The 27,415-nt window shown below is 40.1% G+C and overlaps 2 protein-coding genes across 3 annotated transcripts in view; one reads left to right on the forward strand and one right to left on the reverse strand.

The window, feature by feature from the left end:
* Window positions 1-7,714, reverse strand: part of TET1 (tet methylcytosine dioxygenase 1) — an 84,842-nt gene extending 77,128 nt beyond the window's left edge. Inside the window, exons 1-3 of the mRNA XM_083614416.1 lie at window positions 6,745-7,714; window positions 997-1,076; window positions 670-739 (exon numbers count right to left, since the gene is read on the reverse strand). The gene's annotated coding sequence lies outside the window, so the exon portion shown is untranslated. The remainder of the gene's footprint in view (window positions 1-669; window positions 740-996; window positions 1,077-6,744) is intronic.
* On the forward strand, window positions 7,496-27,031 carry SLC25A16 (solute carrier family 25 member 16). 2 transcript variants are annotated; one of them, XR_014548222.1, is made up of 10 exons: window positions 7,496-7,620; window positions 9,097-9,189; window positions 11,460-11,593; window positions 13,622-13,685; window positions 16,084-16,205; window positions 17,009-17,075; window positions 19,242-19,404; window positions 21,890-21,958; window positions 23,659-25,049; window positions 25,104-27,031. XR_014548222.1 is itself a non-coding variant. In XM_083614514.1 (9 exons), exons 1-9 carry the CDS (start codon window positions 7,527-7,529, stop codon window positions 23,813-23,815), a joined length of 963 nt encoding a protein of 320 aa, XP_083470640.1. In that variant the 5' UTR covers window positions 7,496-7,526; the 3' UTR covers window positions 23,816-27,031. The 2 variants fall into 2 exon arrangements, 1 of the variants encoding a protein (XP_083470640.1); XM_083614514.1 differs by having other exon boundaries at window positions 23,659-27,031.
* Window positions 27,032-27,415: the final 384 nt, after the last annotated feature.

Consider the following 27,415-nt stretch of genomic DNA (forward strand, 5'->3'; position numbering starts at 1 on the left):
TGCGATGATTAATTAACTCTACTGAGATCAGCCAAGATGCACTGCTGGGAAACCGAGATATACAGCAGAGTTTAACCCATTGCATGGGGGGTTTTTTTGCATTTAAAAAGCAAAAGTAATGCAGTTTAAGCAAACAAGGGGGTGGTGGTTTAAAAAAGGCCAGTTCGAGAAGTTGCTGTTTTACCTTTCCTTTTCCCCAAAAAGCAAATGCTTGAGAAAGAGAGCCAGTTTCGTTAAAACTGTCTCGCCCCCAACCCCTTTGTATGCAGATTTGAGGCAGTTTTGCTTGCCTGGCGGGTTTTTCCGGGCAGACTTGGGCTGCTTCAAGGCAAACTTGCACTAAGGCGGTCACAGGTCGGAGGATTTTGGGGTTTTTTTTAATTAAAAAAATATAAATGTGGGAATTTTGTTTTTTTCCTTTCCTTTCCCTCCCGCAGCCAGCAGCAGAAACTTCCCTGGGACTTTTCTCAGGGTTCCACCAACTTTTAATTGCATTCCGCTTCTCCACGTCTATCCTGGAGGAAAGTGCAGCCAACTTTTCAGAATGGGCTCTTCTCGCCAGCCCGCTGGGCAGACAAGGAAGGTTCGCGTACTAAGCGAGGCTGCTTCTCCAACCATCCCCTCCCCACCCCGACTAGCTTCTCTGGGAACAGATCCCTTAATACGTACCAGGCTCGTTGCGTTGTCAATAAGATACTAACAGGAAAAGGCGCTCCGTGCATGACTTTGCAATCCACAGCTGCAAAAAAGCAAGGAAACTTTCATGGCTCATCCATGAAGGAAAGAAAATAAGCACCTATGTGGAACATGGAGACCCCCCGCACCCAGCAATGGGGGAATAAAGCGTGCTCTTCCCGGAAGGTTAGTACTGTATCTTCCCCGGACAGACCCTCCGAGAGGGAGGCTCGGCTGCGCTTTGCTCTGGAGCTGGACGGAGCCCTCCTAGTGAAAAGTAAGATGCGAGCTGGATCGCCACTCCGGAGTCGGATTGCTTACCTCTCGACCCCGGACTCTTGGGGCCACTGACTAGCGCAACTTTAAAAGTTTCCCTCAAGACGCCCCTGCACAGTATAGTGCTTAGGTCAACAAAGGTGGGAGGAAAGAGGAAAGAAGCAGGCACAAAACTGATTTGAAGAATCAGGCATAAAACTGTTTGATGATTCAAATGCATCTAATGATGCAAAAAAATTGGCTAGAATATACATTTGGCTTATTTCCTGCAGTTTAACACTGTTCACATGTGGGACAAATATTCCCTAGCGCTAAATGGCCTCTAGCATTCTGCAAACTCCAAATATATCAATTCTTAATAATAACAGTGATAATATTTGTTACTTGCTTGTTGCACGCAAAACTTGCAACATATTTAAAAACATAAGCACGAGTAAAAATACACTACAGAAAGAACAGTCACAAAAAGCACATGCCATTTCTACAAATACTCAAAGCCACCCTCCAGCAGAAAGCTTTTAATTGCCTTTTATTTAAAAATTAATGTATGCACACGATAATATTCACTCCAAAGTTTGATCTTACACATTGTTGGGAATGATTATTCCTAATTATTTAAACTGATTTAGGCATGCCTAATTCTTCTTAAGATCAGACTGTAGAAGAATTAGGTGCTGTCAGTGCTCAAATTATTATTGCCCACAACAGAGATTTGATACAGGTGCATTGGGAGTAAAGGACCTCTCCCTGTAGCCACCCTTCTTGACATAGGCATGCCAGCAGAGTATCCAAAGCAGATCCTAAGGTATAGGCAGGGTAGTACAGGTACAGGTGTTCAAATAAATAGCTTAGGCCTAAACCATTTATGGCTTAAAGGGTTAAAACCAGCACTTTTAAATTGGCCTAAAATGCACTGGTGTCTTGGACTGGCTGGATGCAGAGGAGTAGTGGGAGACATCAGCTGGGGAACACTCAAGGGACTAAGGCTCCTTCCATCCTATAAATAAGCCTGAACCCAGATTGGACTGGATCCAAGTAATAATACAGAACTGCCTAGAGTTGAAAAGCCACAATGCGCTCTATCATCTTGCTTTGTAAAAAATGCAAGTTAGACAGAATGGTATTTGTTAATTGCCAAATAATTTAAAGTCAATTATAGGAGAAGTCTCACTTTGCATCCTTGAGATAGGAACTGCTCCTTATCTTAGGGAGGCACTCACTACCTCCTAGGTCCTTGATTTCAAAACCATGAAGGGGAGGATCAAGGGGGAAGTTAAAGGCCTCACTACTCCAAGCTATTTAACCACATCCTCGGGTAAAACAAGCTGAAAAGTATCTGCCCCAACAGTGCAAAATAGTATTCTGATCCCATCCATCTCTGCACATCAACATGCATACTCAGGTTAAAGAATTAGTGTAAAACTGCACACATCATTTAGAGCTTATTGGAAGAAAGTAGCTGAGCTACAAATTTAAGAAAAAACCAAGCACTTTGCATTCTGCAACATTGTGGTTGATACGACCACCGTCAAAACAACAAAAAACTTACATGCCTCTTCTGAGCTAGAGGTAAAAAGCCAGTCACAGAGACCATACAATCAATGCCTGATCATACAGTTCAGTTCTCTCTGCTTTTATCATCACAGCAATCCTGTTAGGCTGAAAGGAGGAGTTGCTAAAGTTCACCTAATTAGATTTGAACCCTGGTCTTCCTAGCCTAAACCCAATGCTCAAACCACCACAATTTATATACATAGCCTCCTGCAGCTGTTGAAACCAACTTAGATGAAGCTACTCATGCACATAAACAAGAAGGATTGCCTATATTACATAATTGCATCCAATCCCACCAATTAAAACATAAATATGCTTATTAGAAGCTTTCTAATGGTTTTCTGTTGTCCATTTGCAAAAGACAAACCGCGCTAGATACTTAATGTAATTTAATATCACCAGTGCCCATTACCAATTTTTGTTTTACCCCATGCTTTTGACAGCAGCTCGATTTCCATATATTAGTCAGGTGATAAGCATTTAAAAACTTCCCCTGGTGATTTATCCATACCAAATTGTGGTTAAAAATCAGAAGAAATGCAACAGGCTAGGCTTCTCACCCCGCCCCCCCCCCCGGTAGCTGGCAGCTATAAAGTAATTTAGGACAAATAATATAACTCAGTATATATCTAACCATTGTTTCCCATCATAGTGGAAAGTATTCAGGTGAGCTGTGAGAAGGCACCACACCTTATAATATTCGTAACCACATTCATATTTCCATATGGGAGTACTTTGCTCTGACTTTGACTTCAGTCGTAAAGCATTACATTGCTGTTGCCCTCAGATTTCAGAACAAAGAGAACAGTAATTAAAAGTAGTTGCTACATGTTTATCTGCGCTGGGTATGACCAAATATTTTGCCTGTTAAGAGGGCACCCTAACTAAAGTACTTGCAAAAGGGGATGGGAGGTGTAACCATAGATCAGAAGGTGGTGGTGGTTTTGTTAAAATTTATATACCACCCTTCATTTGAAGAATAGTTAGTTAAAACAACCCCCCCCCAAACATCTATACTAGTATGAACTACTAATGAAGCATGACACCAGCTTACATCACATTCAGAGATAAAGAGAACTGTAGAGCCAAATATTATTTCTAGGACAAGTACCGGTAAGTATAGTTTGTCAGTTATGGGAATTAATACTGAGATTACAGTACCTTGACACCTTGTTTCTTATTCCATTTATCACCCATTTTACAACCTTGATGCTTATTTGTATGCATGGTTTTATCCCTGTCACATACATCAGTAAATGTGCATTAATGGATCTGATCCATACACACACCATTTGAATGGGTACCAGTTTATGCCCACAAACGCATCCAGCAGAACACAATTAACTACTGACATCACCTTGCAGAGAAGGATTGCCATTTCACTGGAGGCAGTGATGACTGAATAAAATAAGTATATACAAATTATATAGAATACTATGATGGGCAGAATAATAGCACTTTTTGCTTTTCACTAAGCCTTATGTTTTCAGAAATGTGCAGGAATTGAGTGCATTTATTTATTTATGTTATTGAAGAATAACCTTTTGAAATGAAAATTTCCCAAGGCTATTTTACATCTTCTTATTTATTTATCTATCAATAAAATCATTTATAGGCTAATACAGTTAATGTAATAACACTTGAAACTAGTGTCTAAATCAGTGTCAACAGCAGGCTACAACTGCTTCCAATTAAACCAGTAAAAAGCCATAGCCTTTTTTAAAACAGAAATGAATGACAGTTTAAAGTCCAACTCACCATTTAAATAAAGAACAGATTGAAAAAGAAACGTATTTAAAGCCCACCTAAATGCAAGCAGGGAGTGGGCTTGACACACCTCTCCATGATGAGTGGGGAAGTTTCATAAATGGGGGGCCACAGTGCAAATGCCATGTCCTTTTCTTTTTTTTAGTACTCTATGCAATTCTACCAGATCTGCCAAAAGTTGGAAGACATGGTGTGCTACTGATTTAGCTGGAAACTCTTTTTTATGGCAAGAGCGGAACAGCGCAAATTCCTTTTATAAAGTCAAAAGTATGAGTGCGAGAAAAGCATTGATGGAAGAATTAAAGGTGGTAATGGAAGTTATAAGAAAGTGCCTCACCCTGAGTAAAATATAAAGCAAGAACTTCCCATAGGCCCTGCTTAAATTTTCAACAGTGTAAGTGTATATTTTCTCTTCTTGCAACACTTCCTTCCTATAAAACATGGGTAGGCAAACTAAGGCCCGGGGGCCGGATCCGGCCCAATTGCCTTCTAAATCCAGCCCGCAGACAGTCCAGGAATCAGTGTGTTTTTACATGAGTAGAATGTGTCCTTTTATTTAAAATGCATCTCTGGGTTATTTGTGGGGCATAGGAATTCATTAAGTTTCCCCCCCCCAAATATAGTCTGCCGCCCCCAAGGTCTGAGGGACGGTGGACCGGCCTCCTGCTGAAAAAGTTTGCTGACACCTGCTATAAAACATATTCTCATGTACATCAAAATGATGTCTGTACTACAGCAGCAATTGCCATGTTGAAGGTCATGCTCCATTAGTGGGTTAAGTAGGGACTTCTGCTGTGAGGCTTCCTAGGAGGACAGGCTGTAGTTTAAGAGACTGGAGTGTTATGTGGGAAATGTCACATTCAGAGACTGGAAACAGGATCACGAAACCTTTAATTTTCAGCACGTCAGTCCCACAGAACAGAAAAAGGTGATCTATTTCAAATTGCATAAGCAAACCAGATCTCTCCAATGAGCTGTGTTTCTTCAGTTTTGAAACAGCATCCTTAAGAGTGGAGTATGGTCCAGTGAGCAGCTTCTTAGGCTTGGACTTGAATGAGTGGGTTTGTCTGCTACGGATGCACTAAGCAGTCTGGGAGAAATCCCTTTCCCTCACCTTCAGATCCTCATCTGTAAAAAGGCAAAATAAGTTACCTACCTAGTGCATAACTTCAAAGGTTAGATGCAGCAAGGCTCAACACTGACTGCAAGGTATCCCCTCAGAACTGGATCTGAAAGTCCCCCTTTGCTATGTTCCTATGTGTGTTGATGATGCAAAGAAAAGGGGCTTGTTCCTCTCCCCTTTAAGTTTTACCTATCCCTTACAAGAACACCAATGTAAATACTGAAATGTCTTTACTGTTTTAAAGTGTTAATTGCCACAATCTTTTATTTGTTCACTTTGAATTTGGAGATTTGTATGGCATGGCTCAAACTGCATTTTAGCTATCTAATCTTTGGCTATGTACACATTAGCAGCTTAAAATGCAGCAAAGTAATTTCCCCCACTGTGTTTCAAATACTTTTAAACATTGTTGTACACAGCAGAGAGAGAGTGGGGACATCTTCATTTGATGCACATTACCTGACCTGTATCTCCGTGTCCCCTGTCCCTCCTGTTCAATAGAGCTGTCATCTGCCCATGTACAATGGCTGTCTGAAATGTACACATCTCAGCTTGTGGCTTACATTTTCAAATTGGATGGAAGCTGGTTTGAGGGAAAGTGCATCAAATACAAGTATTTATAAAGAAACAGAAAAATACGCATGCATTGTGGCTAAAGAAAGACAAATGTACCAGTGGTGGGAGCACACTGGAGCTGGAATGAATGGTAATGTGTGGACAGCCTTTATCTCTACCTCTTTCAAAATGGCTTTTTGAAGGGGCATAAATACGGTAAATAGATTCCAAAACAAGAGTAGTTTTACATCACAGTGAAAAGTTAAAGAATATTTTTTAACAAAGTAATGAAATGCGAAGGTGATGGTCACAGGGTGTTCCACCTCACCCCTTATATATAGCTTCAGAAGCCACACTGGACAACACCTTTATTAATTATTATTATTATTAATTGAATTATATACAGGCCTATACCAGGGGGTCTCAGGGCGGTTCACAGAATAAAATCAAGATATAAAACCACAAATACATAATAAAAACAAAAACAACTATAATGTAATCAGGAAATTCTTCATTAAGGGAAGATGTTACAAAAAGGGAGGCAGGCTTTTCCCTTTTTTTCAGTACTCTGTGCACTTTTTTGTACCCAGATCTGCCAACTGTTGGAAGGCATGATACAGAGCTGCTTGGCGTGCTGATTTAGCTGAAAACTCTTTTCATGGAAAGAGCAGAATGGCACAAAGACCTTTTATAAAGTGAAAAGCACAACAAAGAATTATGGCTAACGCCAAGGCTTGCCACAATTTTGTGCCTAGTAAAGGGTATTACATAACTGCAATGATATATATATAAACCTGCGGCAATTGCTTTTTTAATGTGTCGTCCCTCCACCCCACGCGCGGCAAGGCTATGCAATGATCAACTCTGCCAGTGGAATTTCCGCCCGTCCTGCCGGAGTTAAAAAGCCAAGAAGCCCGACCGGGGGGCGGGGGCTGTTGGGGGAGAAGTGGGGGTGGCGGAACACCAGAAAAGAAGGCGCATATATTCGCGCCCTTCTCAACCGCAGGCTCTTCCTTGCACTTCAAGTGGGCTGGACTGGATGACCCTCGGGGTCCCTTTCCTACTCGACCTCCCCCCTGAGGCCCATTCGGGGACGCCCGGCCGCTCTCCCTTCCCACTTCCCCTGAAGCCACACAGCCGGCCTCCTCAGTTGGAGCGGGCGGGGAAAAGGGAGCCGAGGAGGCCGGTGGGAGGAGACGCGCCGCCGCCGGCTGCCGAGCGAGCTTCTCCCGCCGCCTCCTGACGCGATCACGGGGCGCCGCCGCGGGCCTGGCCGAGCAGCTCCCGGAGGCCGTGGCCCTCGCACCATGCCCGGGGCGCGGGAGAAGACGCTCCTCCCCGGCTTGCAAGGCCTCCGGTAGAGGAGCCTGTACGAGGAGGCCCGTCTCTTTCCCTTTCTCCTCCTCTCCTTTTCGGCGTCCGCGGCCGAGCCCCGCCTCTCAGCCGGGCTGGGCGGAGGCAGAGCCAGCCCGGCAGCATGTGCTGAAGGCGCTGGGTGCTGGCCGAGCCCAGCCGCGTCTCCCTCTTCCCCTTCCTCCTCCTGTCGCTTTGCTTGCGAGGGACCCAGCACGGCCCGATGGCTACGGAGGCGGCGGCGGGGCCCAGCGCCCGCCTGCCTTCGTCGCCCGCGCGGAGGGACTTCTACTGGCTCCGCTCGCTCGTCGCCGGAGGTAAACGCGGAACAATCCTCTTTATTTGGTGGGCAGGGGTGGCGAGGCGAGGGGGCCGGCGGTCGCTTGGTGCTCGCACGACCCCCCCCCCCAAAAAAAGAAAAATAAATGTTTTGTGACGCCCGGCTGCTTTTCCCTTTTCGAGGGAAGCTCGGAATCTCTTTAACTCTGATCCGTGGAATTCCCACGATACGCTCGTCTTGGGTTTTTTGCTTACACGCGCCCACCGCGTTGCCCTTGACTCAGTTTGCTCTGCGACTTAGGCTCTCGTTGCTCTTCAAGGCTGCCTACTGTAGAGTTGAGAACCGAGGCGGAGCTTGTTCCTTGGAGGAGAAGATATACTTATAACAGCGACACCTGTCCCGGGGTCGGATTCTGCTCTGCTTTGCCCCGAGTCCTCCTTCCTCCCCGAGCTTTCTTGGTATAAATAGTAGATCGAACCGAGCTGATACGGCAGACTTAATGAAACTCTGAAAGATAGTGTCTATTTCCTAAGAACTTGACATGCATACCTGTATCTGTTCCCTAGGGAAGAAAGAGACATAATGTACTACAGGCAAACATATTGAACCCTGCTTAATAACTGTTATCAGATTAATTGCAAGCAGAATCAACAATAAGCATAAGACAGCAGCTTGCTTTCCCCCCTAACCTTGAAAGATCTGACGTTCAAAGGTTATTTAAATGACAGTTGTTAAAGTGGTGCGAGCTTTTGTATCATTTGTAGTTGATCTGACTTGGAAGTTGAATGATACAGCACAGATGCTGCATAAGGCTCGGTGGTATGGTGATGGTTGAGAGTTAACATCTTGATACAACTTCTTTGTGTGAGGTGGACCTTTAACAGAAGAAGATACTATAAAAGAGCTGATCCATAATTACTGCTGAGCTGTACCAATATTTAGTGATTGATTTGGAAGGGCTGGAGTTGGTGAGCCTTATGAAAAAGTATTTGATGCCTTGATCTACTTGGCAAAGATACCTCTATACTTGCAATAAATTAAATAAATAAGTACACTACCTATAATGGGTTCTCTGTCTGCTGAATCACATGCCCATATTTCAAAAGAGTAGTCCTGTTGTAGCAAACACTGTTGTTAAGGTTTAATAAGATTCTTTATTGTTTTCATATGACCAGGAGTGTTAGGTTTTTCACAACTTGGAGGAGATATTAGGAAACAGAATCTCCACCGTAACGTGAGGCATTCCTGGAAATGAACATCAGCATATATAGTACAATGAATCAGCTTTATGTTGCTAAAAGAAAATGGAACAGAATGGGAAACCTTGTGCATAGATTGCATAACATGACTACTTTGCCAGAGAGATAATGCCCACTGAGTGAGGTAGGCCATGCTTTTCAGGTATGGGATGAACCTTGAAAAGATAAAACTTTAAAAATAACTTGCTGAATGTTTGACATGCTGTAACATTTGGCAGTCAGCAAACAGAGTTGTTCATTTTTGTCTCTGAAAGGTGTTGCGGGATGCTGTGCCAAAACAACCATTGCTCCATTGGATCGAGTAAAGATTTTGTTACAAGCCCATAATCGTCATTACAAAAATCTTGGTAAGACCGTTTTCGTGTATTTTGCATTCTTGTATTTGTAAGGGAAGTATATTTCATTTTCAATTTCCTGCAATATTGTCAGCAAATACAGCATTTGGAGGCAAATTTGTGTTTAATCCCTGTGCTTTTCAATGAGATTTCAAAGTTAAATTTTGCAAACCTTGAATTTGAAAGATAGGGTTGATACTGTTTTTTTCTCCACAGGTTAGATATACAGGCAGTGACTGTTTGTGCGGGGGTTCCATTCTCCCTCCCCGTGTGTCATGTAGCGCATATAAGTGCCCCCTGCCCTGTTACCCCGCGCCCCGCCCCCGTTATGCCCCTTTCCCTAATCCTCCGTTCTGACCCATGTGTCAGTGATCACACATCAGTTGGCTGGGCCTAACATGGTCACTGGCAGCACCTTATAAAAATGGCCGACTTCCTTTAAAATTAATGTTGCCAGGTATTCTTTTCAGAGCTGGAACCCACATTTAGCCTAAACATGCATTTGGAGACTCACTTCTTCATGATTCTCCTTTTTTTTATGGTGCTAGTCATGGGCATAGCCAGGATTTTTGTTTGCGGGGGGCAGCCAAAGTTGAGTTACTGTTTTTTTAAGGAGATCGCCCCCTAAAGTAGTTGAATTTTTTGGGAAATCACAGGTAAAAATACCCCCCAAAAGAGTACATGGGGGGCAGGCTTCTGTTGGGGGGGGAATCCTACTCACCCTTGCCTACACCCATGGTGCTAGTTCTGCTATTGCAATCCACTTTAGGTCAGGCTGCAGTCTGGTAACAGATGCTAGTGTTTGAAAATCCAAAAATTGAAGGTATAGTTTGACTCCTGTATTCTGATGCATAGTGAATGGAAGCCAGTAAACCCAGTAAAAATTCAGATCATACTTAAGAGCATGGGGGAGATGTTCACGATGCCGTATTTTAAGGTTAAGCTTCTCTCATTTGTTTCCCCATTTTGTATGACAGAATTAACATTGGCTTAGTATGATTACCAGTAGCCTTGTCTGAGGCCCTCAGCTGTGGGGACTTCACTCATTCTCCTCTCCAACTGCACATTGTCACTGACCTCACATGGATGTTGGAAAATCCCATTGAGTTTGAGTTATTTCATTCACCAAGGAGTGAACATAGTGGCACTTACTGTATTTACTCGAATCTAATGTGTGCCTTTTTTGGCCAAATCACATTGAGAAAATGAAGTGCGCATTAGATTCGGTGGCACATTTACATTCGCCAGCAAATACTTTTTTTGGTTTCAAGGTTCTGAAAATTGTGGTGCTCATTAGATTTGATGGCACATTATACTCAAGTAAATATAGTACTATGTAAGATTGAGAGAAGAGAGGCAAACCCGTAGTTTGCACACACTTCGACTTGATTGCCAAGTTTAGCTGAAATTGGTAAATGTTTTAGGACAATGTGATGAAAGAAGTTCTAAGGACACTCTATATTAAGAGGTCCTAATATGATATTACTTTGTCCAAATTGCCAATATGGTATAATGTAGCCCCCCCCAAAAAAGAATGCTTCTGTGTGTTTTTTTAGATCAGTTTTAAAATGTTTTGATTAACTAAAAAGGAGCCCCATTTAAATCAGTAGATTAAAACAAACCCTATTTTTTAATACATATGCTGATAGAAACTGCAGTTAGTGAATACTCCCTTAACAGGTGTTTAGTTTGGTATGTGTGTGAGAGAATGGGGAATGTTGCTAAGAAAATCTGGTATAGTACTTGTGTGCATAAACTAAAAACAGAGGGTTTTCTGTAGGAAGGTAAGTGGAATGAAAATGCAATCTTTTTATTTGATTCTAGCATGCTGAGGGTGTATTTGTTGCAGGCTTGCAAACATTCTAACTACATGTGTCCCTGAACACAGCAAGGTTTGTAGAAATTAGGTGAGGCTGAGTAAATATCAGCACAGACTGTTTGAGCAAAGTCCTCCTCCACTGTTTATATGCCATTATCAGATGTCATTTTTCCTTCCTCCCAAGCTTTGAGATCTGACTTTCCCTTTTTATTTCTTCTTCCAGTTACTGTTTCGGGGGGTTGTTTATAGAAATTTTGATTTAGTCTCTCATTTGTCCACTCACCATTTCTCTTCACTTTTCAGTTCTTTCAGCCTGTTTTTATCATTCCTCCTGCCCAGCTTCCTGAACATGCTGTTTATCTTATGATAAAATCTTCTTGTACTTTGTTGGATCGTTTAGCTATCGCTTTTCTGTTGGTTGTCTGATCATTTTCTTCTTGTTTTCATCCTTTATTCATCACAGGCGTGATCTCTACATTGCGTGCTGTTCCCAAAAAGGAGGGCTACCTGGGATTCTATAAAGGAAATGGAGCAATGATGATTAGAATATTTCCATATGGTGCAATTCAGTTTACAGCATTTGGCCAGTATAAAAAGGTTTGCAATTTCTTCCAGTTTTTTATGTTTATGCTGTAAACATCAAGACTTTGCAAGTCTAAACATTAGACTTTGCAAGTCTAATTAAAAACTAAAATTGAACAGTATAACAGTAACGATGGGTTGAGTGAGGCCAAATAAACTTGAGCCCAGCAAGAGAAATTAAAGGAGAATCAAGAAAAAGCGTTCCTGTTAGGGGCCTCAGGATATACCACAGCATTTTGTGGTCGGACATCACTTGTATAAATTGAAATATATTATGAGTTGCATAAAACTTGTTGAATTTCTTAACACCAGTTACCCTCTCTACATTATGGACATTTATTGACCTATAAATACATATTCTATTTAAGCAAATCATTTTACATTTCATTCTAGATATCATTAAAATGTCAAATATGTCTTTGTATGTAAATCACATAATCTGCACAAGTTGGCTCTTTCCGACTTCGATATGAAATGGAGTAACAGGGGAGTATATGCAAGTAGAGTGGTACCTTTGTTTAAGAACAGCTTAGTTTATGAACAACTTGGTATAAGAATGCTGCAAACCTGGAAGTAGGTGTTTTGGTTTGTGAACTTTGCCTTGGAATAAGAATATGTTTTGCTTCCTGTTGAGTGTGTTCCATTTGTAAATTGAGTCCCCCGCTGCTATGGGAAAGCACACCTTGGTTTAAGAATGCTTTGGTTTAAGAACGGACTTCCAGAACAAATTAAGTTTGTAAACCAAGGCACCACTGTACTGACTTCTAGATACCTGTTTATCCCAAATGCTTACATACTGTATAAGATGGATAACAGCATGTAGAAGAGTAGTGTTTGAGATACATCACAGCCTTTTCTTTAGTGGTGTTTACCCTATCGAATTCTCTGCACCTGGAGAGCTGCCAGGCTGCTTCTCTTTCTGTAGATCAGTGGTTTTCAACTAGTGTGCTGTGGCACCCTGGGGCGCCTTGAATGATGGTTAGGGGTGCTGCATGGTGCCTCTGGGAAGCACCTCTCTTTGGGGTGGCGGGGGCGAGGGGAAGGGTGTCTCCCAAGGAGAGGGGAGAGGAGAGGAGGCTGAGGGAACACTCCACAAGGGAGGGTGTTTGAAAAGGGGGTGGGGTGGAGGGGAATCCTGAAGTTTGCAGAATTGCAACACATTTTTCAAACATACAAAAAAAAAGTAAACAAAGACAATTAGCTGTTGAAGGATATGATGCATTCCCCCCCATATTTGATGTGCTGTGTTTCCCTTAATCAAAACTTTTCTTTTGTAAGACATTGCAAAAAAATCAAAATCAGAAATTGGAGCCCCCAAAGTGGTTCCCATCAGATGCCCCCTTGGTAACTGTCAACTCTCTTACCTCACTCATTATTTAATTAAGGGTCTGGGGACTTTTCCTCCTTGTTTGTTTAAATGGGAGGATTGTCTGCTTTGGGGATGTTGCCTGCTTTCTTTTTTGTTTTTTAGGTGGTTTAGTTGTTTTGCCTGGGTTCCTTTGTTTGGTTATGACAATGGGAGGGATGTCTGAGCATTGCCAGCTTTTCTGTGTAATGGGTACTTTGTGGTGCCTGCAAGATTCTTTGATTTCAAAAGGCTCTCCCAGGCCTGAAACAACTTCTGATCTATGGGAAGAAAGAGAGTGTATGACAAATCCTAGCACTACAGGAAACCAATAAATAAACCAATAAAATAAAAATACGACTGTAGTACTGTCAGACAGCAAGAACTGGCATTGCTATAACATAAACCAAAATTAAAATAGTTTATTAAGATATCAGTTGTATATAAATACCTTAAAATAAAATAAATATAATGGTGTTGTTTTGCCACTCTGGTTGCCTTTGGGAGGAAGGGTGGGATATAAATTAAATAAGAAATACCGGTATATTAAAGTAGTGTTGAGGCTGCTATTTAAAATGTAGTCAGAAGCATTAAACCATTTGTGTTTGTTTTCAATCTACTGACTGACCAGTGAAGCTCGCTTCAAGTGTGCTGAAGGATTATTGGTTTTTCACTCTATAAATTTGATATTTTCATAGATGATAAAGCAGAAGCTTGGCATTTCTGGGCATATTCACCGGTTAATGGCTGGATCCATGGCAGGTATTTCCGTCTTATGCATACTTAACTATTCTTTTGTTTTGCTTGCCAGTCTTTAAATTGCGGTTTAGTAATCAAAGTCCAAGCTAAAGGCTGTTGTCTTTAATCAGTTAAAGTTAATAAAATAGATAATAGAATCATAGAATTGTAGAGTTGGAAGGGACTACGAGGGTCATTAGTCCAAACACCTGCAGTGCAGGAATCCCTTTATTCACGTGGTGCTCGAACCCTGAGATTAAGAGTCTCCTAACAGCATCCAAATCCATTTGCATGATCAGAAGTGGCTATAAAACTTTCTGAACAAGAAAGCTGTGGTTTACATGCTCCCCCACTCTTTCCTGATGGCTGTAGCAAGCAGGGCATACACAAGTATATAGTCAGAATTTCTTTCCAGTGGTAGCCACCTACGTGCTTCTGAGAAGTTCACAAAAAAGGCATGTGTTCTTCATCTTCGGCTAGTCAGAGGGTCATGGTTGCATTTTTGCTTACCCAAGCTATTAGCCAGTCATAATTCCACATTTGCATAGTCCCCTTTTTAAAAAGCCATTTAAGATGTCTTGCATGATGAAATACTTGGATTTTATCTTTCCCAAGTCCATTGCTAATCAATTTCATTGGGTATTCTTGAATGCTAGTATTAAACAGGGAGAAATATCTCCCCACCCCAATTATAGTTTGTTAGGCATCATAACAAGGTAAATGCTCCAGAGGTCTATTTTAACTACATCATAATCCTCATGGATTGAAATAGTTGGTTAGAGCATCTTTTCCCTCTACATAACAGTACACAAAACTGCAACACGTGGAAATAATTTCACAAGGAACTACATATTTATGGTCTCTGAAATTTATGTGTAAGCCGAGGAATAGAAAGGGGTAAGAGAGAGAAATAAAAAGGAGAAGGAAATAGAAAGGGAAATTCACTGCCAAGAAATTATGGGGTAGCAATAACACCTTTCCTGGTGTAGCTGGCAGGGCACATCTAGTGCAGATGGAGATCTAATGTATTATATAAGAAATGAGCACATGAACAGTCTTCACATTTTTAGGTATACTACAAGAGTGGTCTGGATAATATTAATATGGAAGGAAGAATAAAAACACACTGAAATGTGCAATCTGAATGTTAATTTTAGGTTTTGTATTAGTGGTGCTAACACCAATGTAGTTTGAGCATTAGAAATGCAGAGAAAACTTGTGAAAACTTCCACGGTTCTTGTTTCATTTCATTTGTATACTGCCTTTCTTTATTACTGTACACAAGTTGGTTTACAAGCTGAAGAAACAACAGAGATCTCACAACTTATTAACAACTTGATCCAATACAAAAATGTCAGAATTAAACATAACTTTAAAAGAGACTTGTATCAAATAAAGTAATATTCAGTAACCCATTAGAATATAATACCACACAATAAAAAAAATTAAACATCAGCAAAAAATAATTAAACAGAAATTCACTCTTAACAATTATAATAATTAATTTCTAAACTCTAATCAGTTAAAAATGAAAGCAAGTCACAGTGCATAAATTAACAAAACAAATTGAGAAGCAAAGACACAAATGGAGAAGCAAAGACGCATAAAATCACCCCCCCCCCAAATAGTCATCCTTCTAGCACTAGGGGGGGAAATTCCTTTGCATCAAGGCTATTGGGGGGGGGACACCAAGAAAAGTCTGTTGTAATGCGTCTTTTCGAAGTAGCAAAGATAAACATTATGGGGAAAACTTTCCACCCTGGATTTCCTGAGTCTTGTGTAATTCAAATCTTGGTAGTAACTCTTTATTGGTGGATAATTGCCTTAGTCTCCTTTAAGGAAAAAACAACTAGACTGAAGCAGAGGGGAAAACATGATTTCAGCTATTCAAAACACAAGTGCCCTTCATCCCAGGCATTTTGAGAACAAAGGGATTTAAGCCTTCCAAATGCAAAAGCAGGAAAAAGTACCAAACACATATGGTTATGCTGGCTTCATTTCCTGGGGGTGGGTGGGGATAGTGTGCTAGTTTAAGCATATGAAACATGCACATTTTAAAAGTGTCATTCTTTTTTTCTAAGTTGCAGTGATTTTAAGGAAGCAGCTTAGTTCTTAAACAGAGTGTCTGTGACTTAACTGATTCCTTAAAGTTCTGCATTACGTCATTCATTCCTGTGTGCAGCCCCTCTGATTTTAGCATGTTACTTGCATAAAAATTATCTGTGTTCCCAACTCTTTGGAGAAGTTACTTATAAGCATGAAAGTACAAGTCCTCCAAATGTGAAAACAAGGTTGAGTTTAAAAAATCACCCTCTCTTTAAAGGACCCTTTGTGTTTTTCTGTTAGCGATGTTCTTGATATTGGCATGTCACAACTGTGTTGCCCAGTTCAGGTCGTATTTGTGTTTTTTTTTGTTTTGAAGGTATAACTGCAGTAATTTGCACTTACCCTCTTGACATGGTGAGAGCACGGCTGGCATTCCAAGTAAAAGGGGATCACACATACACTGGAATTATTCATGCATTCAAGACCATTTATACAAAGGTAGCTTGTTTATCTCTTTTGTTTTGGTGCTATTGTGTTGCTGGTTTCTGAGGCTGACAATTTTTTTTTTTAAATCAAACATTTAAGAAACAGCTGTTCTGTGTAAACATCTCTCGCTCTGTTCTGCTGTTTGTGGGCAGATGTTGATAGCTGCATATTGGGAGAAGACTGGCAGAGAGAAAAATACAGTTTTGAAAATGATACTGCTCATGAGATTTGATAGTGGTTCACAAAATAAAACAATAGAAACATTTATATTTTAAAGGTTATGGTTATCTGTCAGCCCTCTTGTGTGGCTGTGCCCTAGAATGCACCCTAAATCATAGTAACAAATATAACCATTCCCAGTAAACAGCAAAATTGGCAAAACAAACAGAACAAGAGCATGCAATAGTAAAAAAAAAATCATACTCTTAAGTCATCAACTCTTTCGAAGTACAATAGAAGACACAGTATTGTCTTTTTGGGAGAGAGTTTCAGAGCAGTGAGGCTGCCTCAGAGCACTAAACTAGGTGCACACATGCTTAATAAACATGTATACCTGTGTACCTCCAGGAGCAACTCCACCCCCGTCATTCTGAGATCCACAACTGGGTTTGTCCCTGAAAGTTTGGATCAGATCACAAAATTTGCTTATAAAGAGACACCTTTTAAAAAAAAAAAACCTGACCAAAAGGAAAAGTCTGATTTCATTTACTTGTGCAAAACATCACTCTAATCTAATGTATATGTGCACTTTGTACTCAGTGCAATTAAATATTTGTTGTTTGTTTGTTCTTTTCATCATTGGCTTACTCTAAAAGGAAGGTGGTTTGCAAGGATTTTATCGCGGGCTTACACCAACAGTTGTAGGAATGGCTCCATATGCAGGTGAGTTGAACTTGAATGAGAGTCTTTCCCAGTGAACCTCTTGGTGTTTAATTTTGATTTGCAAAACTGTTCACATTGCTGCTGTTAAAATAAAAATTGCACATGTTTAGCGGTGCTAGGATTTGCGTAGATACCAGCAGAGAAGGTTGCTGCCAGGAATTTATTATATAATTATAGTGACTTGCTTGTGGAATGTGCCCCCCAACTACTACAGATGTACACTGAGAGCCATCTATAAAATGCTCTGCTGACTGTCCTTAGTTGTCCTAACAGTCTGAAAGATCTGCATAAGCACAAAATCACTGGTAAAGTAAACAACTATTACAGACTGTTAACAAAAATGGAAATATGCACTCTTATAGCCACATGGAGTCTCTTTTTTCTATGAATTTTAAACGGTGATCTTGACATCTATTCCACTATGCATTCTAATATTTATAAGGGTTGTTTTTGCACCAGTCTATCTGCACTTGTATATTCCTCAATTCTGAAACCAATTGTACGGTTCCTGTTGCCTTTTGCCTTGACTGCCTGTGTTGATTTTGAGTATCTCTTATCACTTTTTTCTTTCATTTGTAGTGGGGAAGGTAGTTTTCTAATATCAATACATGTTTCACTGCACCTGGAATAGACTGAAAGGTGTAGCATGGCGTTACATATTCATTTCCTTTCCAGAAGCATTTTAACTCTTTCCCATAACACCCATTTGAAGTTTTTCTCAACCTGCCTATCTATCAGTACTAAGTGCCTTCAAGAACCCCAGCCTGGTTCTTATCATTAGATCCCCCTGCTGAGCCCCTCACTCTTCCAAAGTAAAGATAGAACTCTTCTCATCCTTAGGCACCTATTTATTTTTTATTTGGGTTCTGGATTCCTGTGACCCTTCTTAATTTCTGGCAGGTAGGGACCTTACCTACCCTGTTGCTTAGTATAGCACCTCTTTCTGATTTTCCACTGTGCAAATTACTTATAGACAACCTCCTGTCCTCCCCCCTTAACTCTCTCTCAGACTGGTTCCCTTTAGCCAGAGCTTACCAACCTTCCTTCTGCTTGCTATTTCGTTTACCACAACTACTCCCCTGCAAAGTTTCTCAGCCCATAGTTACCCATTCTTGCCCTCTCCTATTCACCATCAAGCTTCTTCCTCCATATTTGGCCCCCTGCTTCTGTATATGCACATGGTCTCCTTCTCCCATACACACATGCTTCTTCCTTCTCTCTCTCTCTCTCTCTCTCTCTCTCTCTCTCTCCTCACACACACATTTACAGTGGTACCTCAGGTTAAGTACTTAATTCGTTCCGGAGGTCCGTTCTTAACCTGAAACTGTTCTTAACCTGAAGCACCACCTTAGCTAATGGGGCCTCCTGCTGCTGCCACGCCGCCGGAGCACGATTTCTGATCTCATCCTGAAGCAAAGTTCTTAACCCGAGGTACTATTTCTGGGTTAGCAGAGTCTGTAACCTGAAGCGTATGTAACCTGAGGTACCACTGTACATGCTTCGGTTCCCGAGGTGCTACTTTGAGGCAAGCCTCGAGGTCTCTTCAAAGCACCATAGAAACTGTGGTGCCTGGTGCACCTCACACCCCAATTAAAACTCTGAAAATACACGTCCCAACATAATTCCCACATCCCGGATACTTTGTGCCAGATTACGGTGTTGGTGTCAGATGCAAGTGATAAACAAAAATGAAGATTGATTCTTCAATACATACTTGAAAATTTCACAATGTGACTATCCTCAAACAGAGAAGATGTGACTCAGCTATGGCTAAGCCAGAGCTTTCCAGACTTTTCATATTGGTGACAGCCTTTTTGTGACACAGTAACACAGTTTTACTAGCAAACCAGAGGTTAAACTCACCCCTTTCCAGCCCCGGGAGGAGCACGGGGAGCATTCACGTGACATACCTACACACTACAGCCAACACACTGGTGTTGTGACACAGTTTGGAAAGCTCTGATAAGTATCATTGATTTTTTTTCCTCCATGAGGAAAGAGCTTGGTGCAAGCTCTACACTCCTTTTTATATATGAGTTTTAACTGTGCTTAACCTTTGGTTGGATTGTGCCTTTGTTGTTGATGTAGCTTGTTGTGGTATTGTTTCCATTAAAGTTACATTTTTCCCTTTCAGGTTTCCATTAAAGTTACATTTTTCCCTTTCAGGTTTCTCATTTTTTACCTTTGGTACCTTAAAGAGTGTGGGACTTGCCCAAGCGCCTACCCTGCTTGGGAAGCCTTGCTTAGATAATCCTGATGTCTTAGTTTTGAAAACTCATGTAAATTTGCTGTGTGGTGGCATAGCTGGAGCAATAGCACAGACAATATCGTAAGTTTTTCTAGTATTTTACTGCACTGAATTGTTAGGATAGCTTGCATTAGTATTGTAAGTAAACAAAATTCCTACCTTGGACATCATGAAATTTTAATTTCGTCATAATCTAAGGCGTCAGCCACACCTTTGTGGTATGGGAAGAAAGCCTATTGCTCAATTTAAAATGGGGCGATAATGCCCCAGGCAAAAAGAAACTTTCATACTTTAATAGTAAAGAACAGTATATTATGGCATTTGACACCAGAGATAGCTATTTTCAGGTCTCACCCTATGTTTTGTGATTGCATTTTTAAGGTTTCAAACTGTTTTTTGTATTGTATCTTAAATTGTTGTAATTCACTGTGGAACCTTAGGCTGCTGCTGTTGCTGCTGATCATGGTGATGATAGATGCTGCTGACAGCATATGGTATTCTGCAAAAGTTTTTGAAGGCTGCAACTCTTGAGTTGTAGACCTAGACATAGCTTTTATTCATTATGACTTCCTTCAAAAACATTTGAACTGATCAGTTTGTTTACTGATAAGAGTGCAGTCCATTAGGCAACTGCTTTCTCTTGTCAATTTAGTAAAACTGTACTGTTCCAGCTGGAAGTTGGAAAATCATAATCTTTATACAGCAGTGATAATGTGAGTTATAATAACTTGTATAGCTGTCAAATTAAACCTCTGGGAGGATCAGAGAATGGTTGGAGTACCTCATACTACCAGTTTGCTAAGCCAATCCTATCTGCACTTGATCAATGACTAGAAGTCCCATGTAAGAGCAGTGTACAAATATAATAAAAAAACTAAAAAGCTGGACCCCAGAACATGTTGTTTTCCAAGGAAGGGTTTTTAAAATCCAACTTTAAACATGAGAAAGTAAAACAAACCTTAATAAGGCTACAATCCTATTCCCACTTGCTTAGGAGTAAGCCCTATTGAACTCAATGGGACTTATTTCTGAGTAGAAATGTTTAGGATTGCACAGTAAATATGTATTGTAACATACAATAAATGCTTTTCCAATGTAGTATTTATGAATTACATAGGCTGGCATTTGCATTAAAATGTATTTTAATTTTCTCAGTTTAAGTATTAGAGTGAGAAAATTAAAACACATTTCTCTATATTCTGACCTATCATTCCTTTTTTCCAAGGAGCTCATGGTAGCATAAATAACAGTTCTCTCCCCATTTTATCCTCACAACAGCCCTGTGTGGTAGGCTAGGCTGAGAATTAATGACTGACCCAAGGCCACCCAATGAGCTTCATGGCTGAGTGAGGATTTGAATCTGGCTCTTATGTAACACTAACTGCTAAACCACACTGGCAATGCAGGGTGTTAAGAATTTTAGATGCTGCTTTAAATATTATAGGTCAGAATTTTTTAAAAAATGAGCTGCAAAGGTGTTTCACACAACTTGATGCCAGTGAGTTCCATTATTTTCCCCCTGGCATCTCCTTTTCACATATAATATGTTTAGTTGTGTGATGGGCAGGTATGTTACATTTTTTTGTCCTTTAAAATATTGGGACTTTGTTGGGACAAAGTTAGTTACTATGGTGTCAGTAAAGGAGGTGTAAGCATGTGCTTTCATTGAGAGAGCTGAGTACGAGGGACTTAAATGCTTAATTTGGGCTGGATTGTGGCCTTTTTCTGTTTACTTCATCCAGTGCAAATGTGGTATTGAGCCTTAAACCTTGTTTTTACATAAACCATGTTTAACTTCAGAGATTATATTTCTATGAAACTGAATACATCCTGTAGTTCTTAATATTTGTTTGATTTTTGTGTTATTTTTCTGATAATTTTAAGTAGCATAAACTTGAACCTCCTATTTCCTTGTAAAGGAAACCCTAATGTAAAGAAGTTCATAGTTCTGTAAAAACAGTTTGTGCTTAACATGCAAAAAATTGTAGGCTCTATCCTCAGCATCTCCTTTCTAAAAAAAAATGTGTGGGAGATCTTCGACATTGGAGCTAGGAAATACTTTTGCCTGAGACCTAGGAGAGCTGATTCTAGTCAGAGTAGATACTGTATTTACACGAATCTAATGTGCCATCAAATCTAATGCGCATCTCAATTTTCAAAACCTTGAAACCAAAAAATTATTTGCTGGCGAATGTAAATGCACCATCAAATTTAATGTGCACCCTAATTTTCGTGATGTAATTTGGCCAAAAAAGATGTGCATTAATTCGAGTAAATACGTTAATACTGGGATAGGTGGACTAATGTTCTGATTCAGTATAAGACACCATCAGATGTTCCACACAGTTCTTATTTCTTATATGAATTTCCTTTAACTGTACTTCATTGTGCAAATACTTGCAGCACTGTGGGGTTTTTTTAAATTTTTAATTTATTGAACAACAGAAAGCAGACAATACACACAAAGAAAAAAGCAACAACACACAAAGAAAAACAAACAACAAAATAATGTAAGTTCAACACAAAGAGCTTGTTTTTGGGGAAAAACCCATCTTTTTCTTCCCAGATATCCTCTTGATGTAACACGTAGACGAATGCAGTTGGGAGCAATACTTCCGGAGTCCGAAAAGTGCCTGTAAGTTTCGTTTAGTGCCTTAAATTAAATTGAAAACTGATATCTTATTCTGCTACTTTATAATAGCTCTTTACAATTTTAGCATCCTTTTCTTGTCCTTTGGTTAAAAGATATATATTATTTGCAAAGTTACAAAATTTATACCAGCCAAGGATGCATTTTGGCAAATTTCTACAGTGGTACATTCAAAAAAAGTGGGTAGAGATTTGTTCTCAGTGTATGATCTAATGCATCAGTTTCCTTCCATCACTTCTTATCCTTGATGTAGAGATGGGATTTTGTCAGTTTTTAATAGGCTGTGTCACTATATGAACCATAGTGGACCCACGTTTTCAAAAACAGCAGATGAAAGAGGCCTAAGCTGGTTTCTGGACTGTGTCCCTTCAGACTACAGGTGGGGATTCATTCACATAACAGTTGGTGACGTCTCCATACATAACTGGCATGTCAGGAAGAATTCTCGCCTTAGTCACCCTTCCGAAATCCTGGTTGGTTCTTCCATATAATATGCACATAGAATTGAGATTCAGACCCTTCAATCAAATCCCACCTGCCGTTTAAAGTGATACAGTCCTGAAACAGGCTTCCCATTGCATTTCCACCCCTCCAAAATGATTAACAGTTCATTATGTTGTGCATATCAGAGGCAGTTCAACTGTGACGTAAGGAGGTCTAGTATGCATTCTGGGGTTGCAGAATAGCAGCTCTGAGCCACAGGCCACAAATTAGAAATGAAGACTTCTTGATGCATTATGGCTAGAGTTCTCAACAAGCCTTTGGTGATTTTTGTCCTAATCGTTATCGAACTTGAACTTTAAAAATATGTTTTTATTGTTAAATTGCTTCAGGATGTTTTGTGGAAAGCGATTGATTGATTGATTGATATGGGTGTGAAGGCCCAGGACTTCTCATACACTATTCCTCATCTCCTGTTTTCATCTCTCTCTTTAAATTGCTGACAAGAAACAGCCTGCTACAAAACTAAGGCAGTTATGCTTTTTGAGGCTGCAACCCTATACAGTATGCATTTACCTGGGAGTGAGCTCCACTAAGATAACTGGATCTGAGGAAGCATCGATAGAATTGCTCTGTAAATTTCATAAATATGCCAAATACAACAATCTTACTGGTTTATTACTTTATAAATATTACATTTTGTTACAGTACAGGTCAGATAAGAAAATGAATATTGCATAGATTTCTTAAGGGAATAAATGTTTTCCTCATGACTCCAAATTTTCCAGAAAGTTTACATTTTTGGGTAGTGCTCTATGCAATTTTTACTAATTTCCATCTAACTTTTCCGGGAGACTTCCTGGTGGATTTTGTTGCTTGTTATGGTGGATTGTGTCCTAGTTCGTAAGTAGGAGATGTGGGACAGCTGGATTTTCAACCTAAAGCAACAAATATTTGTGCCTTTTCTGCATGCTATATTTCTTACATCCTTTCCATATGTTAACAAAGAGACCTAATCCACAACTTGACAGTTTTGCATCCTCCTCCTAACAACCATCTTGCTTTTTTCCCCAATTCCAATTTCCTGTGCTGCACGTGTGAAAACATTTTGTAGCAATTTTTAGTAACCAGGTTGTAAAATTCAAATATTGTATAGTAGTTTCTAGATTTTTAAACCATTATTGAAAATGAATAGTAAAGCTTTCATTTTAAGTATATTAAAATTTACTCTGTTCTGTTTCTAGTACAATGGTACAGACACTGAAGTATGTTTATGGAAATCATGGAATACGAAGAGGATTATACCGAGGTTTATCCCTGAATTATATTCGGTGTATTCCTTCACAGGCTGTCGCCTTCACCACCTACGAATTTATGAAGCAGTTCTTGCACCTCAATTGAAGACTCTTAAATTTTATTGAAAAACAATTCTTGTTTTTGTGTTGTATTTATCTGTGAAAATTCCCTTGGGAATCACTGGTTCTTGTAGTGCTCTCTTTACCAGAAGAAGTATAGCATGTAAATGGGACAGAAGTTGAATAAGTTCTTTGTTATGCATACATACGGTGTGGAAGGTCACTGATGGAAATAAAAATAAATTGGGGTATTTACTGTGAAAAGTAAACCAATTTTAGGAGTTCCAAATGATTGTTTTTTTAAAAAAAATCATTTCAATAGGTTTGCTTTCATTTTTTTAATTGGAGAGTTTAAGTATCTGCTTTTCTAAAGAGTTGACAATATACCTTAACTAAAACATAAAAGTAATTGTAGATCCGCTTGGAAACCCATTTCAATGAATTCACTTTGACTTGCTTTCATGCAATTAAGTTTAAGGTTCTGCTGTGCTTCTGCAGTTAACATGCCAATTACTTCAGAATTTATTAATGTAACCTCATTCATGGATTACAGTCCCTTCATTTTATTTTCAGATTTTCTAGTAGCTAGAAAGTATGTAATTTCACAATTTATTTCCATGATACAGATCTCCCTGAGTGGGAACTCAAAAGTGGTGCTCGGTTTCTTCCAAGGGGTTTGCAATACTTATTTTTTGTCTTTGAACTGTTCATAATGTTGCTTTAGAAACTTCTGTTAGAGGTTGGAGTAGATGTGATATAGAAGATCATGTGATGTTTGGGGGCTTGCTTTTAAAATTGGGAAAGTGGTGCTCTAGGAGGCTGTGTTTAGGCCTTTCCTGCAGTTTATCCCCCCCCCCTTGCCCCACAATAAAGCTGATACAAGCTTCATGGGATGCAGGAGAGTAAGAAACAGCATCTCTGAACTTCAAATCAGCCACATGGAGTTCTTGGATATAAAGCAAGCATAGGTGATTGTTGTCATGCATCTCCCATTTCATTTCTATTTTGCCCCTAGAACACTTTGTCATTAAGCTCTGGGAACTGTTTTCAAGAAAATAAGTCTAAAGCCTTATTAGACTCCTGGAATTCCATGACCTTTTGGATACTGGATCTTACTTTTCTATATGACGCACCTCCCCATTCTAGTCATGCCTACTCAGAAGTAAGTCCCACTGAATTCAGTGGAGCTCTCAGGTAAACGGGTACAGGCAGTAGCCTACAGAAGCCTATCTTATTAACCCAGCACTATCCAGCGGTTCTCAACCTGTGGGTCCCCAGATGTTGTTGGACTACAACTCCCATCATCCCTGAGCTCTAGCTAGGGGTGATGGGAGTTGTAGTTCAACAACATCTGGGGACCCACGGGTTGAGAAAGGCTGCTTGAAACCCTTTCATGCCATTTCTGACTTCTCTCTGATGTGTCTGTATCACCTAACCCCTCTGCTTTCCATGTGTTGGAGGGGGAACTTTTACAGTGGGGCGGCTTCCTGATGCATATATTCACCCTCCAATGCATAGAAGGTGCAGAGTTTGGGGGAGGGGACATGCGGGGGGGGGGGAAGAGGTACAGTCCTACTTCCCCCTCTCACAAACATGAGCAATTGCACAGATGTTATGTGATTGATTAATTAGGAAACACATTTAAAATGCGTTTTAACTTGTTTTAAGCTGCTGCTGTTTTGGATTTGATTTATATGATTCAGTACTTCTACAATGGTTGGGGGCATGAGGAAACAGAAATGAACTTTATGGGTCCAATATTAAAAGTACACAAGGCTATTGAAAGTTGAGGTTCTCCTCCAATTTATAGCCGTCTTCACGAAGCTGGGGGCTGATGGGAGTTGTATTTGGCACCAGGTTGGTTAAGGTTGATTGATAGCACTTCATCTAATGCTGTATATATATGAGTAAGCAGGGTCCTATCCTCGCATGGGTTTTGTTTTGGTCAGATTGAGAGCATCTAAAACATTTTGCGTATGGACCAAGATGCGCACACTTCTGCTGGAAGGTTAATGAATACTTTTACTACAAGGCCACCTTTGTGAAACAAGCAGGAATTTGCAGCTTTAACTACTTGCTATGTTTCCCCCATGCAGCCTGTATTACAAAGATGAAGAACCTGTTCTTCTCCAGATGTTGTTGGACTCCCAACTCCAGTAAAAACAGTGATCCGGGATGAAAGTTGTAGTCACAAAGTTCTGGGGGGGGGGGGCATAGGTTCCCCATCCCTGCTGTATATTCTACTGCACTGAGTGATTTTCTTCTTCTGTGCCTTCTATTATGGCTTCTCTGCTAATAGGATGCAACTTTATTAATTCTTCACTTATCTCTCAACCTTGAAAAAAGCCTACCCAACAGTGGGAGCTTGGGCTTTTCAGTAAAGTTCTAGCCACATTGCATGATGACATGGGGGCGGCATATCCTATTTTGCTGCTTGAGGCTGTCTGTGCCACACCCCCCCCCCCACGCTGGTGCAGAAGCATCAATGCTGATTTCCAGTAAGATTTTGCAGTGCTGGCATTGCTTCTCCCCCAGTGGTGGAGGTGGCAGGGCTTCCACCCTGAGGTAGCGGCATCACCCCACCTAATGGCTGGCCTGGCGCTGAGATTACAGCTTTGCTGTCCACTGTTGGTTTGGCTCTGTCTTTTTTTTCAAGAGGACCTGCCCACTTGTTGCAACAAATCCTACCTATTTTGCCTATTGGTTTTATAGATAAGTCAGTTTTAGGAAGCCTGGATAAGTGTCTTCCCTTTCAATAGCAGCCTTCCAATTTCACCTTCCTATTGCTAGGAGCAATTTGTATGTCTTGGTTATTTTTTAAAAATGGGTTTATTTGATTAAGAGAGTCTGATTTTGCCAAACTTAAATGCTAAAGCTTTTGCAACACTTCTCAAAATGTTTTATGTAAAGCAATATAATTTATTTTTTTGTAAATATTGTATATGGAGAATGAAACTGGTAAGAGCTATGTTACCAAATCTAGCAGCAGCTGTAAAAATCGCTTTTAGTAATAGTCCATAGCTGGGACATAACAAGTTCTGTGGTTTGGCATTTTTTATTTTATTGAAATATGTGTCTTTTGACATTTGATATTATTGTCCAAGAGATGTATCTATTTTATTTTGAACTGAAATGTCTCGAATAGCAATATGACTAAGCATACCAGCCAATATAAAAGCATGTGTTTGGAATTTTATATTTTTTTCTGTTTTATGCAGTTTTAAAATGTTTGATGAAACAATATTAAAGTGACTGCAGCTAATCTCTGGCCTTATTTGCAATTTTTTAAAATGAAAACTTACAAAGGTGTACTGTATCTTCTAAACATCTTAAAATTTTTTAAAAGTATGATCATTAAGGAGACAATTGAGGCTTTTATACAAAAAAACCCCCTTTGCATCAAAGTTCATGTGCCACAAATTACGCAGTAGAACTTATTTCTATAAGTAACTGCTCAGAATGGCAACAACATAGTTGACAATATTGCTTGCTTTTCTTGGGCTGACTGTGGAGCTTTCTTTCATTCTTGTAATCCGCTTTTCTCTTGAATGTTTGGCCCCTTTCCAGTGGCTTAGTAAAGTTACTATTGGAGAATAGTGTGTAGATCCTGTATTCACTAAATTTATAATCAAACACTTTTTTAAAA

Source organism: Podarcis filfolensis (genome assembly GCF_964270895.1).
Source record: "Podarcis filfolensis genome assembly, chromosome: 5".
NCBI lineage: Eukaryota > Metazoa > Chordata > Lepidosauria > Squamata > Lacertidae > Podarcis > Podarcis filfolensis.

Bases quoted from the DNA above. Each gene is read 5' to 3' on its own strand.
- SLC25A16 (XM_083614514.1), top strand. From the start codon at position 7,527: ATGGCTACGGAGGCGGCGGCGGGGCCCAGCGCCCGCCTGCCTTCGTCG. The intron at 7,621-9,096 runs GTAAACGCGGAA...TGTCTCTGAAAG, and splicing joins CCGCTCGCTCGTCGCCGGAG to GTGTTGCGGGATGCTGTGCC. The intron at 9,190-11,459 runs GTAAGACCGTTT...TATTCATCACAG, and splicing joins TCGTCATTACAAAAATCTTG to GCGTGATCTCTACATTGCGT.